The sequence below is a fragment of the Strongylocentrotus purpuratus genome, unplaced genomic scaffold (assembly GCF_000002235.5).
Source record: "Strongylocentrotus purpuratus isolate Spur 01 unplaced genomic scaffold, Spur_5.0 spur5_scaffold_8, whole genome shotgun sequence".
NCBI lineage: Eukaryota > Metazoa > Echinodermata > Echinoidea > Camarodonta > Strongylocentrotidae > Strongylocentrotus > Strongylocentrotus purpuratus.
In genome coordinates this window covers 7,035,745-7,051,770 of record NW_022145614.1, presented here as the reverse complement: position 1 = coordinate 7,051,770, position 16,026 = coordinate 7,035,745, and the positions used below count along the sequence as shown (strand labels likewise).

The 16,026-nt window shown below is 36.5% G+C and overlaps 1 protein-coding gene across 1 annotated transcript; it reads left to right on the top strand.

Moving 5' to 3' along the window:
• Positions 1-343: 343 nt before the first annotated feature.
• LOC579207 (transcription factor 25) lies at positions 344-14,805 on the top strand. Its single transcript, XM_030975759.1, has 16 exons — positions 344-472; positions 1,224-1,422; positions 2,130-2,345; positions 2,840-3,048; positions 5,222-5,304; positions 5,766-5,799; positions 6,096-6,192; positions 6,556-6,655; positions 7,240-7,426; positions 8,130-8,235; positions 9,285-9,449; positions 10,341-10,426; positions 11,213-11,368; positions 12,064-12,234; positions 13,210-13,294; positions 13,870-14,805. Exons 2-16 carry the CDS (start codon positions 1,234-1,236, stop codon positions 14,089-14,091), a joined length of 2,106 nt encoding a protein of 701 aa, XP_030831619.1. The 5' UTR covers positions 344-472; positions 1,224-1,233; the 3' UTR covers positions 14,092-14,805.
• The last annotated feature ends 1,221 nt before the right edge of the window (positions 14,806-16,026 follow it).

Here is a 16,026-nt window from a genome sequence, read left to right as displayed (position 1 = left end):
CCAAGAAAGGGAAATGATATAGGCCTACCGGTCCCATAATTATGTAGAGGTTGCAATCATAGAAATCACAACGCAGATTTTATTTTCATTACATTTTTAAAATATAAATCTCCTTCCGTGCTCTTTGTAGAAAATCAGTTTTTGAAAAAGAGACATGTTAAGAAATGAAATATCAAGTAAAAGGACCTATTTTTCACGTGTCATACCGGGGTGTCATAACGTATGGCGAAAGTAAACTTTTCGAGCTTGTTTCACACATGCATCGCCGCTTGTACCAAGCGTACTACGGAAGTAAGTCAGAATAAATTATCGCAAATGACAAATTACCGTCTACCGTATATGGGTATCTTTCAATCCATGTCCTTTGAAAATCTTACTGCAGCTGCCCGATTGTGCAATCTTCAAACTTAAAAGAACAATCGTAGGGAACATCTGGTCTATTCTTCTGGATATCTTGTGCAAGTATTAGAAGGTAAGGGAAAAGAAATGAATGTATATAAAAGGAAAAGGTATTTATCAATTTTTCTAACGTTTAGAGGCGGAGTCTTGGTCTGGCTCTTACTCAGTTTTGCTTCACTTCAGTCCCACACTAGTCGGATTGTGTAGTTTATTCCTACGATGGCACGACTGTACTGTGTTCTTCCTTTCTCTTCCTCATCTTCTTCTCTTTATTCCTCTTCTTGTTCTTCATCTCCTAGCCAAGCAAAGGGCTAGGTGATAATATGAAATTTGATATTGATAACACCTAGCCTTAATTGGCACCCATATGCCTGTGAATGTGAATGTGATGTATTAAAACAAAATTTAAAATGCGTTCAGAATCATAATCACCAATCCCGCATCCGATCCGACGAACCTTGCAAACTGGCTTTGGAGTTTGCTAGTGGACTCTTCTTTCTTCTCATACAAAGCACTTTGAAAGCACTTTTCCCTGCATCATGCATGTGTTCCTGAAGACGATGAGCTATTCATCCGCATTATGTTACCGAAAAGCTGACCTCTGACACTATAGGCTCTGACGAAAGTTTGAGATGCGTGCGCCTTTTTATTACTAATCGGTAGTAATCGCTATTTTTGTAAAGTGATTATCATGTTATCAACGCAAGACCAGGCATTTTTGCTTACCTCACATGTATTTGGATTTGGAAATTATAATTATTAGTGTCGTTGTTAAACATTGTGAGTTTTACATCTATTTTTTTTAAACATTCTTATCTCTGCAGCATTCCCAAGATGTCATCCCGTGCCATGAGAAAACTGTGTCATGAACCTGACATTGTGCTCAAGGATGAAGAAGTCAGTGATGAGGAAGAGGAAGTAGAAGATGAAAAGGGGGTCCAAGCATCGATAGATGATGCTGTAACGTCTAAGAAGCCCAAGAAGAAGAAGAAGAAGAAGAAAGTTGTGAACCCATTCGAGTTGGTATGTTTGAGAATTGTGTGCTTGTCTCTTTCAGTTGTTTAAGAAGATGATGAAATGGAATAAACTAGGCTAGGAATCTTCAATCTTTGCTTGTGCAATTTCTGAACAATCTCATTTCAATTTGACATTTGCAAACGATTGCAATCTTAAGATATTTCATTATTTCTCTGCTTTCTTCACTTCCAATTTGATGAAGAAAAAGACTTGAACGTTAAAGATATTACAGCTTTCATCGTCATTCTGTCATTGAGTATTAATTTTCCTATCAAAAAAATTTGAATACCTTAGTTCATATAGCTTCGTATCTGGCCAATCTGGGGTAGTTCCTTGCAATCTGTCCCATATGACAGACATGCTGGTACATGTATGTCTATTCCCTTTATTTCATCCAAAAATTAAAAATATAGTGATATAAACATTCATTGATTAATGTTTGTGAAACGAAGAAGACTCTTTAGTCAATGATCATGTCAAGAGAGTTGCATTTTTTGGATAAAATAAATGGGAAAATATCATAGGTCGTACAGGACACATTGGGCAAAATCCTCCTTTGTAAATTTCTTTCCAAGCTATAAATAGCATTATATTGATGAGTGATTATGAAAGTGTTGTTTGCAAGACCAACTCACAGCATCTCTACAAAAGCTGATATATTGTCAATAGATTGAAATTTGTTAATTAATTATGAATAATGTCTTTCGCAACAGCTGAACGATATAGACGATGCTCAGTCTGACAATGAAGAGACTGCACATGCTGCTGAATCGGTTGAAAACCAGAATCATACGGATAAAAGCACTGAAAGCCTTCAAAATGGATTGGATACTGCTAATCAAACTACAACAGAAGTGAAATCAAAAAAGAAAAAGAAAAAGAAGAAGAAAAAACAGAAGGGAGGAGCAAGCAGTGGACAAGCAGAGGATGTAAGTGTAGTCAAAAGTGTATTTTTTCTTCTTTTGGGAAGCAGTTCAGATGTTTATAACATTTTGAATATTTGTAGTATTTTCTGTAATGTGTTGTATCTACATGTACAAGACACGGTCCAAAGTTAAGTTCTTTTTGGGGGGTGTGTTTTATGCTTCGAACAAATGATCAATCAACTGACATTTTGAATAACTAAACTATAGAAGAAAAACAAAATCAGTTTTATAAAATAAACATCTACCAGTATATATATTTCATCACCCGTAGATTCTGTACACAACAGAAACTATTAGAATTTGAAAATAAATATTGAACCAAAATTAGAAGGATTAGGAAACAATTAATTCACTTTAAATGTGGCAATTACAGTGGAGCCAAGTATTCCATTATCCAACTTTTTAGTAATATTGCAATGAATTATATTTAATTTGACAAAAAAGAGAAATATTGAATAAACTGATCTTTTATTTTTCTTGTTTCTGCTGTTTTACAGGAAGATGAAATTGATGCTAGTATACGAGAGATCAATGAGACCTCAAAGACGTCTCTTCCTCTCTCAACTTCTACATCATCATCATCATTTGACCAAGGTTCCAGGACGGCAAACTCTAAACCCTTGTTATGTATTGAACACAAGCATCTCAACCCAGAGAATGAGTTAAGGAGGATATTTGGAGCCAGTGTTATTAGAAATGAACAAAGGTAGATAGATACTCTCCTGGAGTTGTATTTCAAGAATTATCCTTTGTTGATTTTAGTGAAATGGTCTGAAATTTCATATCAAATTTTAGATGGTGACTTTTCATTGGCAGATGTCATCAGTGTACACATTATTCAGATGTGATATATGTTTAGATTTGTTGTGACATTTAAAACCATTTCACTAATGAAATAATCGTTGAAAATACCATCTCAGGTTTAAAGGTAGGCTTTACTACTTCATCTAGAAGGGATAAGACCACACAGCGAGCCAGCGAGGTCACTGTGACAGGTGGCTATCTCATTAACTCAGCTCTCATTTAACATAAGAAAAAGAGGATCATGGGGGACCAACAGGCACTGATTGGGGAAGTTTTCTATATAGAGGGAGCAAGAAGCTACAAGTAGGACAGTGTGCCTTTAAGTTGCAATATTTTATACTATCATTATGCCTCCGTTACGAAGTAGCCGGAGGCATTATGTTTTCTGGTTGTCCGTCCGTCCGTCCGTACGTCCGTACGTCCGTACGTCCGTCCGTCCGTCCGTACGTCCCGTTCTCGTGATCGCGTTATCTGAAGAACCGATTGATGGATACCTGCCAAACTTTGGTCATGTATGTATCTTGCAGAGCCGATGAACTGATTAGATTTTGGGGTCATGAGGTCAAAGGTCAAAGGTCACAGGGCTCATTATGTATGCAAAAACAGCTCGTGATCGCGTTATCCAAAGAACCGATGGATGGATTCCTGCCAAACTTTGGTCATGTATGTATCCTGCAGAGCTGATGAACTGATTAGATTTTGGGGTCACGAGGTCAAAGGTCAAAGGTCACAGGGCTCATTATGTATGCAAAAACAGCTCGTGATCGCGTTATCCAAAGAACCGATTGATGGATTCCTGCCAAACTTTGGTCATGTATGTATCTTGCAGAGCCGATGAACTGAATAGATTTTGATGTCACGAGGTCAAAGGTCAAAGGTCACAGGGCTCATTATGTATGCAAAAACTGCTCGTGATCGCGTTATCTCAAGAACCGATTGAAGGATTCCTGCCAAACTTAGGTCATGTATGTTACTTGCGAAGCCGGTGAACTGATTAGATTTTGGGGTCATGAGGTCAAGGTCAAAGGTCATGCGGCTTATTATGTATGCAAAAATAGCTTGTGATCGCATTATCATTAGAACAGATTGATGGATTCCTGCCAAACTTAGATCATGTATGCATCTTGCAGAGCCAATGAACCGAGTAGATTCTTTGGTCATGAGGTCAAAGGTCAAAGGTCATGGGCTCATTATGTATGCAAAAATAGCTTGTGAACGCATTCTCATTAGAACTGACAGATGGATTACTATTTAACTTTGGACATCTTGCAGAGCCAATGAACTGAGTAGATGTTAGGGTCATGAGGTCAAAGATCAAAGGGTCATATATGTATATGAGAAATTGCTTGTAATCACAATATTCTGAGAACCTGTTAATGGATTACAATTGAACTTGAATTTGAAAAATTTCTTCTGTTTTGGTTTGTAAATTGCTCTATGACGGAGGCATCATTTCGACTGCGCGCAGTCGAAGTTCCATCTAGTTAGTTATGTTATAATTCCAGTGCCGATAAAGGTAATATTAGTTTACAATAATAATTAAGAGGGATAATAATGATAAACTGATCAGTGAGGTGCATAGTCAATATTCATCTCAAGTAAAGATAAGTTTGTAAGCTGCCATCTAGTGTTGTGATGACAGTGGTTGTATTGACCTCTGATTCTAAATCAAATCTTATTATTTGACTGATTCTAAATCAAATCTTATTTTTTGACTGATTGAACTGATTCTAAATCAAATCTTATTCTTTGACTGATTCTGAATCTAATCTTATTCTGTGATGGACCTTTTTTTATTTTATACAAAGCTATGCGTATGTCTGAGAAAAGAATATTTGTATGTGAGCAGTGAGCTATTAAGATTTTATTGTATCTACATGTAGTATGGCTGTGTTCTTTAGTTGATTGATATGCAAATACTATATATCTTGATTTTATGTATTATTGTTAGTACCGGTACTGTATTATAATTTTGTTAAACATACTCTGATCCTGTGTATTAATTAATGTTTATATTGTTAATAATTGAATGGAATTGAATTGAAGTATCCATGATTTTTCTTCATTCTGTGCAGGCAGAGAGGGAGGAACAGGCAGTACCAGAAGTCAACCTGGCTTGTTACAGCCAAGCAATCATGGCCTAAAATGTCAAAAACAGGTACATCAAAGATTTGTCACTCGTGCCTCATTAATTTCTTTAAAACCAAGTAGAGTTCTGAATGTTTAGGGAAATAAACTGATATGTAATGTATCGTGTAGTCACATGGTTTTTATATGTAGACTATTAGAGCAAAAATGTGTAGAAGACAACTTCCACTTTAAGAGGGGAGGGGCAAAATAACTCTTTTTGAAAAGTAAAGATGATATGTACGGTAAGCTCCAGTTCATCAGCATCATGATACTATTTATGATTTATACTAATCTCTATGATCTATTTTAATTGGCCCTTGCCTTCAGCTCCATACTGAGGGTTATGAAAACATTTCTTTCTTGGACTTAAGCATTGCAATCATGTGTTTTCTTGCATATATTTAATCATGATATATTTTCAATTACTTCAGCCCCCTATTGGTCAGTTATATGTAAAGTAATGATTTGTTCTTTGTTTGTGTTTGTCAGGTTTGTCGATGCGTTACATTACTACAGAAGGAAGGTAAGTGCATCTTTGATTTCAAGGACTTGATCAAATAAATCATATTTTGCGATTGATGATGATAACCAAGATTTGTTGTATTTTTTTTTTGGGGGGGGGGGGAGCTGATTCTTGCTGAATTACCCTTTTGTATTCTATTTATGTTTAGATATGTCTATGGTTATTATGTTTAAAACAATGTTTAAATCAAATAACAATGTAGCAAGATATAATCCCAGATATATTTCAATCTCATGATTCTTTAAGTTGCTTTATTTTTTCCTCTTAATTCATGAACTAAATCTTTTGTAATTCAGATATCAGACGTTTGAATATGAGCATTCTAAGGATTACCAGAACGTTCAGTTTGATTTCTTGGACGCGGTAGAAAGCATGAATCCTGCTAATATTATGGTGAGAACGCTCAGCTGAATTGTACTCTTGAACTTCATTTATATAACATTGCTGTCGGTGACTAATTTTCCTCTTCTATACACTCTCATTCATCTATAAAGATAAATTCACATACCGGTACTTAAAAAATGAATAACTTGGAAAGATCTTTATTATATATTGTGTGCAATTTTTGCAGGAGGTGGAATTTGTTTGTATTTGGGAACACATATTAAAGGTTGTGAACTTGTATTCTGGATGCTACAAGTTTTATTTCTCAATGATATTTCTTTCTGTTTTACAATATGTCAAGATTTTGCACTTTTCAATGCAGATAGAGTTGGAAAAACAAAATCATTAAACTATTTTGGTCTCCAATTTCAGGCCATAATGAATGCACACCCCTACCATATAGACAGCTTGCTTCAGCTGAGTGAAGTCTCAAGGATCAACGAAGATATGGGCATGTCTATAGACCTTATAGGTAAGCAAAGATCTGCGTTTCTGCTCTTTACATCATCATTTATGCTGACATTGTTAATATTCACATTACTATAACTTTTTTTATAATCCTGTTGACTACTAAACTCTCTCATGCTCATAGGATTATTACAAGAACTACCTGGTTCCGGTAGGCAATGGGTTAAAGAATATTTTCACGTTTCTCTATTAATTTGTACCCTGTATAGTAACCTCTTTTAATTTCATTCCTTCAGTAACAGAGGTACTTTGAACCCCAATATTTTTTTACGTGGTATATTTTTTTCTCCAAATTCAAAAAATTTGAAGTTAAAGAGTTCATGGAATAACATTGAAAAAGGAACTATGATTGAAGTTTGCCTCACATTTATTAATTTGTGATACACTTTGTAAGTATGCTTGGCTCACTATGGAAGGGTTGAAATGTATTTTCCAAAGAACATTTTAAACAAGAGAGAGAATACCCTATCAATCATCAACAAGCAGAATCTGTATTGCATGCAGGGCAGACAGTCCGATTATTATTCCTGTAACGATTCACACATACTCAATGCCTAACGCTCTCATACATGCTTCTCTTACAAACAGAAAGAGCACTGTACGTGTTTGAGAGTACCTTCCATACGCTTTTCAGTCTAGCCGAGGGGACATGTCAGCTGAGTTACAGACATGCGGAGAACAGAGGATTCTTCATAGCCCTCTTCAGACATCTAACATGCCTGGGTCAGAAAGGCTGTAACAGGACGGCTCTGGAGTTCTGCAAGCTCTTGTTAGGGTGAGTGGAGCGCTGTCATTGAAGACATTATGGAAAGCTGGTAAAGATTAATAGGAAACTCTCGAATTCAAATGGCAGAAATATTATTATAATAATAATAACAGTAATAATAATAATCTTTTAAAGTCCACTCCAAATTTTATTAAGTTAAACTGAAAATGGATTTTTTTTTTTCCCCAATTGATCGTGAGCCCGGCAGCCACTGAGCAGCGCCAGATCGACGTTGCTCTATCCCTTATTGTTGAACGCCAAACAAGGTGGCAGCAACTCCCGTCTTTTAAAGTCTTTTGGTATGACGCGGCTGAGGTTCCAAATCTGAATTTGTTTAGTATGGTTTGCATTGAATGTTTGATTGCCTTAATCAAAATATTATGGAATCCAGACTGCAGAAGGAATACATTTATATATTAGCAGTATTTAACATTTATGTTGCTGTTCTTGTTGTGGATCTGAGATTGCAGAAGGTAGATTGATTAATTGGTACCTCTGTATAAAAATATTTTTGAAAAAAGTAAATTTTCGAAACCGGGATTATGATAGTTTGTATCATGCTCCTTTTCTATAGAGGAAGTTGTTTTCAAATGTGATCTTTGTGTAGATACATTTAATCCTTGGCCTCTTCTTTATCATATACCTCAATTGTGAAATATTGTAAACTAGGTCCACCTTGTATTGATCTTCCTTCCCGTTTCTTCCATTTCAGATTAGAGCCAGATAAAGATCCTCTAGGTGTCCTTCTCATGATGGACTACTACGCTTTGAAGACGGATCAGAACGATTACCTCATCAGAATGTACGCTGAGTGGGAGGTATGAGGTTCCATTTCTCTATATCTGTCCCTCAGATAGGATGTTAAATTGAGGACCCTTACCTCCTACTTTAAGTACTTTCTATACCATCTACAGAAATAGGAACATAGCCCAAGGGAGAACAGACCAAGCCTACTTTAATATGAGAATATATTGATTGAAGACAAGTTGTATTATGTGTGTGACTTAAAGGGCAAATCAACTCCAAAAATAACTTACTTTTAACTAATTTTTGGAGTGGACTTGGCCTTTAACTTGGGATTTGCCATTGAAAATGGTATTGACCAATCTGAAATTGTCATGCTTTGTAATCAAATGAAAAGGACATAGGATATTTGTTGTGTAGAGCAAATGATGCATGTTTTTACTAGTTCATTATCCACAATCTATCAGCTCTTGATGAGACTAGGTGCTCATATCATACACAAGTATAAGTTTGAGTATGATAAATATACACAAGTTTCATCTCACCCTGAAAGATAAGTGTAATGAACTTTAAGTGCATCATTAATAACTCATTGATCAATAGCAATCCTTGTGTACCGTACTGGATGGGGCTAATAATTCTTCAATTTTGTCTAATACCTGGCACATGGGTGCTTCATGATGTTCAGTGATTTTAAAGTGACTCTGTAACATTGCTTCAGATTCTGAAACAAAATCCTGGATTCAGCGCATGCTGCAATCATAATTATAAACCTTTAGGTCAGTCAGCTATCCCATGTCTTTTACAGGCCGATTGCCTGTCTGATTATCAAGATATTTATGATTGGAAATCAAAATTTAATTTTTCATTTTCCTAACAGTTTTTATAACACTACAGTCTATTGGGGAAAATGAGTACCGGTATGGTAAAACCGGTCATTTTGATTTTGATTTTTACTTTTTGAGGCACTTTATGATAATTTTAAAACACAATTATTTTAGGGCTTCAATATTACACCATATCACAGACACTGATAGCACCTAGGGCCATGCATCTCAGATTTAACATTGTTAAACGATGCCTTTAAGATATCTGTGGTCGTGATTTACAATTCTTCTTGCAGGCACATCGGAACCTGTCCCAGCTTCCTAACTGGGCATTCTCCATTGCCATGGCATATTTCTATAGCATCACATCTTCCTCTTCATCATCTTCAGCGTCATCTGATAAACCAGATACAAGCAGAGCTGATTCTCTTCTACAAGATGCCCTGCTTATGTTCCCCTCAGTAAGTAGTGGTGTTATTTGTCCTCTTATATATGTTGATGTAGATTGTAAAGCAAACTTTTTTAATGTCAAGTGCATAGAGAATTAATTGTTAGTTATACCCGGGTAGGCTCAAAATAAATTGAAAGTTATTATTATTATTATTAAGTATAATTAGTACAATGGTACATGGACTGTACTAATATGACCTGTAACTTAAAACTTAGTTCTAGCTGATCGTAAAAGTAATGGATTTTATACAGAATTTTAGTATTTAGGCTTTTGCCTGATCTCAAGCTGTTTCAGGCATGAGCTTCAACATGTCCGTGCCTCTTTTCAGGCCTACTGGGGAATACCAACTGTTATCATATACAGGTATACAATGATCAGTTCACTGCAGGTGCTATCAACATAAAGCCTAGATATACATACATGTAATTGTACCTTCTGACTTCTCAGTAGAATAACTGTTCACATAGTCAATCACACGACTTTATAATGAGGACGATGCAGACGGTTTCTTTGCATGGTTAAACTTTCATCTTCTAATCTGTTTCCATCATGTGCAATAATCATTGTACAGGTTCCGTGGCTGTATTATCACTACTGTGATTAGTCTTGTTCCAGGACATTACAGTAATGTATTCTGTTTTATTGTTATCAATTCATTGATGAACTTATGAAGCAAGAAACAAGAAAGAAAAAAAGAATAATAAAGTCATAAGATGATAAGAGAAAAAGGATACTCAGAGAAATCAATAACAGAAAGAAGATTACACTTCAGAGCAAATGATGAAAGCCAATGATCAGGTGACCCAAAGATAGAAGACATTAAAGAAAGAGTAGGAAGAAGAGATGGATGAAGATGTAACCACGGAAATGTAATCTCTTCCTTCTTTGTTGCATCATCCAGATACTTCTTGCCTTGCTGGAGAAATGCAGTATTCAACCGGATGCAGCTATCGCTAGCCATTCTTTCTTCACTCAAACAGTGGAAACGTAAGTCAATACATTCATAGGGAATTACAGATAGCATGAGGGGGGGGGGGGGGGGGAGGAGGGGAGATGCAATGTACAGGTCAATTCTTACAAATCAAATAAGTTTACACAAGTTTAATCCCAAATGGATAACACATAATATCAAAGAAATTGGCAAAATGCATACAACTGGAAAGAGAAAAAAAGTGAATGCACAAGACTAAGAAATGCAATTTGTGGATTTTGATTGAATGAAGATCTAAGGCTTGAAGAAACAACAACTATCCATAAGTCCTCCAATAATTCCTAACTTTAAAGTCTCCCTTCTTTTTACAGAGTTGCCATTGATATCAGGTTGCATTCAATGTGAATCAATCACCATCGTTTATAGAGAGAGGAAAAGATAGATCATGAGTCCAATACACCAGTTTACGGTTGTATCAGTGCGCATGCGCAGACAGTTGACCTCGGGTCATTGGCCCTGAAACAGGGCCAATAACCTTTGACCAGTGATATTTAAGCGTAAATTAAGATTGCGCCCATGCAAATGATGATATGCGCGCACAACGCAGCGCGTAGGCTAGGCAGTGATCATCATAATTTGCATGGGCGCAATCTTAATTTACGCATAAATACATGACCTCTAGGTCATTGGCTTTGTTTAAAATGGCGCACACAGCCGTAAACTGGTGTATTCCCATCATTTAGAAAGAGATTTGTTGTTGTCTATTTTAGTCCAAAATTTATTCAGCACAATATTTTGAGTTCATTCATGATTCCTTTCAATTTCTTTTCCCACCTCTGTAGTCATGCAGCTCTGACACAGCTAGTGGAGCTGTTTATTGCAAGGAATTATTCTTTTTGGAAGGAATCAGAAAGCATGGCATGGCTAGAGAGGAATGCTAGGGAGGTCATCCGCAGAGTGGATGCCGGAGAACCAAAGGTCAAGGAATATGCGGAAAAGTGAGTACAGTCAAACCTGTCTACAACGACCGCCCAAGGGAAACACAAAAAGTGGTCTTTGTAGACAGGTTCCTTTAGTACATGTTTCAATGAGAAACCATTTTCAAGGGAAACAAAAAATGTGGTCCTTGTAGACAGGTGGTCACTAAAGCAGGTTTGACTGAACATGGAAACATTATTTTGTCTGTGAAACCTAGCATTTTCTTGTAAGGAAATATGTTAAGAATAGGTGATATATAATCTTTTTTATTATTTGAAGAGGGAAAAAAAGGAGTAGGTAATAGAAGAAAAAAATATTTAAGAAAAGAATAATGTCATCAAAATATATTGTTATGTATGTAATAAGTATATTAATCAGATGTAATTTATGGATTTTGATTGAATGAAGATCTTAAGCTTTTAGAAACAGGGCCCTGTCTTATAAAGACAACAAATATTAATCCGTAAGTCCTCCAATGCCTGTTGAGTATTTTACTTATTGTGAATGGTGTAAACATTAAAATATGTTTGTTTGTATCATATAGCACCTTGATATTGTGTTATCATATAATGTCATCAATAGAATTTGTACTCTTTATATTGTTTTTCCCTCTAATTCTGCTTTAATTCAAGTCATTTTTCCTGCAGATTTTCCTTTAATAAAGTTTTAACATTATTGAATCTAATTGCTTGTCATGGCCCCTTCTTCTTTGTAGAAGAGAAGCCCGCTACTATGGGACACCTCGGAACATCTACCGACACATCTTCCTCTCGGAGCATCTTGGAGTCAAACTCAAGCTACCTCCAGAGCTTGCTAACACTCCTGTTATGTCGTTTGACCCGCTTCCACCCAAAGACTCCGATATTGGTTACTCGAGGCCGGACCAGTAAGTTCTTACATGATTCCTTCATTGCTTCTTACTTTAAAGCCCCAGTGTACTACTTATAGCTACTTGCGCCCTCTATATAGCAAACAATGCCTAATCGGTGCCTGTTGGTCCCCCATGATCCTCTTTTTTTATGTTAATTGAGAGCTGATTTGATGAGATAACCACCTGTCAGTGACCTTGCAGGGAGGTCTAATCCCCCCTGGCCAAACTAGTACAGACAGGCTTTAAATTCCTTTAATGCTGGAGTATGATAGTATTCAGTGCTTTGTTTCCTCTGGAAAATCATGCTCTATGAATTCAACTATTATCACAATTACTTCTCTTTATTATAACTTCAACCAGTATTAATGGTGATACTAATATAATTAAATATCTTCCTCTAAGCTTACTAGCATATTGACAGTCATCACAATGAAGATTAAGGCTGTGGCATCCAACTGACTGTATTTTACAGAATTACCCCCCCCCCCCCCCCAAACACAGAATAACTTGGTAATGAGGGTTGATGCCCAAAGGGCAGTAGCGCATTGACTTGGGTTTCAAACCCAAGACCTCCCAGTTATGAAACCACTGCTCCACTACTGAGCCATTGTACCTCCCATCAATTATTGCGAACACATTAGTCGTGTAGAGTTGGCGCATTACAAATCCTCTATATTGTTATTATTATTAATAACTATTATTTCTTGTTTTGTTCATGCTGTTGTGGAAATATAGATTTGTACTACACACAGGATGAGGAAGTTTGGTTCGTGTGTACCATTAATTTTTTGTTGTTGTATGTAGACAATTAATTATGTAAGATTTCTTTCTGATTATTTATATCATAGACACTGCAGGTAGGTCCCAATCAAGAAACCTACATGTAGTTGCTACAGATGGATTCACTATCACAGTGTTCGTACCAGAAAAGGGATTATTAAAATTATTGCAATTGATAACGGTTGATTTTCTTCATTGCTCCTTTCACAGTCGATTGAGGCCTGTCTCGAGAGGGCGAGCAGGAAATATGTTTACCGAGTTTCTGCGCTCACTCGTTCCATCTTATGTGCCACCGGTGAGTTTTATTTCCTTTACAATGTCACATATACAATTATAATAGTAACATATACTTGAAGGAACAAAGTTACCCCTGGAAATGTATAAATTGCAGTGTGCTCTGTAGCGCAATGAACTATGTCTCTTGAATATCTCATTGCTAATCTGCAGTTGAGGAATGATCTTGTTCTAAGTTGATAATCAAAGTCAGAGTGTCAGTTCAGTGGGTTTGAGTTAGGGTACAGTCCCTTGGATAGGACACAAAGCAATAAGTTCCATGATTGCTTTCCTACAATCATATACATGTATGATGTATGCATTTTGTTTACTTTCATATTTCCACAAATAAATACATCATAGTCATTCTCTTATTATATTTATTTAAAAATTCTGACATTTTTAGAGCAATAAATTGTTATATGTCTGCAGTCAATAACCAACACTAAACAACTCCTAACTTCTTCCGTTTACCCATCACGACCCCTATCCCCAAAGCCAACGCCCATTCGGAACAATTGCAAATGTCAGATCACACATTTAAAATGGAATATTAAACAAACTTGGACTCACTGTTCCTTTGCACCCTGCATGCAGCCCCCTGGTGAAGCAGGAGCCGATGACGGGGAAGCAGACGGGGAGGATCTGGGAGCTGCAGGAGGCTACCTCAGCCAGAACAGCAACCTGCGGCAGGGAGTAGGAGCAGTCATGGAGGCTATGAGGGAGCTCCTACAGAACATGGAGCCGCCGCCTCAGAGACCTGGAGACAATCCTGAGGAGGAGCAAGGTGGAGAGGGGGACCACAGCTTGAAGAGCTAGACTGAGAAAGGAGCTCCTTCAGAACATGGAGCCGCCGCCACAGAGGCCTGGAGACAATCCTGATGAGGAGGAGTAAGGTGGAGAAGGTGGTCCACAGCTTGAAGAGCTAAACTGAGAAAGGATCCCTGGAGGGTGTTTCACAAAGCATTTTTCAATGACAAATGACAAAAATCAGTGACAAATACTGATAACCAATCAGAAGCAAGGATTTCAGTAGCTTACAACAAAATCTATCATATGTCACGGATGGCAAGTTTGTGAAATGCCCCCCTGTTGGATAGGATTTGATTTTGGTATAACATACATTTTCCAAAAGGATCCAGCCCAAATCATCTCAGGCTTAGTTTTTAGTGAATGACTGCAGAGACATCTGTTTGTAAATCTAAAAATCTGTCTTGAAATGTAATGCTACAGCTTACTTCTCACAGGAATTACGAGTTGGTCTAGTGGTTGCGATCTGTCTTCACCTAAGAACCGACTCTGAGGGGTCTCAGTTCAAGACTGAGTCCTGTCTTTTGGATGGTGATGTTGAGGGTTCCTCACCAGACGTGAATATTCAAATCTGATTGATACACATTTGTACAAATCTAATTAGACACATATCTCACAGATGGAATTGCTGCTGGTCACTTCGAATTAAACTTCATAAACTGGTATCCCAAGAAGAATTGTTGATGCATGACCTTAGCTTACTGGTCATTTCAAAGAACAAGGGAAAAAAATAATTGGAAAGCCAATTTGCCTTATAATAATAGATTATGAATATTTAAAGACTGACTATGGATGACAGGATGCAGAACTAGAGATAAAGGTTAAATGAGATTGGCAATAGTTTGTGTGATCCTGCATTGAGATGTCGAGTTGAATTATACAGAATTATGAAGTACTTTGTATGGAAGAGTTGAATGATATTAAGAAATATTTGAAATATATTTGAAGAAAACACTAAGTGCCTTATGGGTTACTAAAAGTAGCCTAAGTTATATTGAAGCTCAGATATGAGATTGATATGGTGCTTTGAGAAACAACTAGGAGAACAAAGCTCTGGAGAAATCAATTTAAAGTCTGTTGATGTCTGAGAATGGACAGTGGTGTATAAGTGTAACCATTTGTTCACAACGGATGTGGAAAGGATATAAATCACGGCATATTTGTAATGGTTTATAATTATTTGAAAATGTTATCAAGCCTCAGGTGTACAAAACACTAAACTGACCTTTCCCCCTTCATTTCATTGTTTAACAAAATCTAAGGTATTTTATATGTAATCTTGAAGTACATCCATGTACAAGTTTCCATGGATACTTGTTTAATTTGTTTTTGCTATTTTTCAACTAAGAGGGTTTTTTTTTTTTTTTTTTTTTTTGGGGGGGGGGGGGGGGGGGTTACCAAAACTGAAAATGCATTTCTATGAAATTTATATGTTCTAAGAAAAACATTCTTCTGCCTTGAAGGTTCTCAATGACCTTGTAGAAATGTCTATCATACAACGTTTGTAAAGCATTTTATGGACAATTCTGTTCACATGATTCCTACTTAAAGTTATGGGGGACAAATTTGTGTAATTTCTGTACACTATAGCAATGATTGTATTTGTTGTAGCTTTCTCTGCAGCCCAATGATCAAGCAAATGTCTGATACTTATCACATGTCCAAATGTAAAACCCTTTTTGGTTTGTTAGTATTTCTGCTATCTTGTATTCTTAAACTTTATGTGTAATCATGTGCAAATATGTTTTTGATTTAGACATTACAGTTATTTTGCAGAGTGTTGACAAAGACTTTTGCAGCTCTAAGATGGAGGAAATTTGCAAGACATTCAAACTCGCAGAATTGTTTGGATTGTTTGCAAATTTCAACCTTATTCAGGCAGGTATTAAATGAGCAATGAAGTTCAAATACTTGTGTGAAACATTATAATGGAACCAATGATAA

Bases quoted from the DNA above. Each gene is read 5' to 3' on its own strand.
- LOC579207 (XM_030975759.1), top strand. From the start codon at position 1,234: ATGTCATCCCGTGCCATGAGAAAACTGTGTCATGAACCTGACATTGTG. The intron at 9,450-10,340 runs GTAAGTAGTGGT...TGCATCATCCAG, and splicing joins CCCTGCTTATGTTCCCCTCA to ATACTTCTTGCCTTGCTGGA. The intron at 13,295-13,869 runs GTGAGTTTTATT...CCCTGCATGCAG, and splicing joins TTCCATCTTATGTGCCACCG to CCCCCTGGTGAAGCAGGAGC.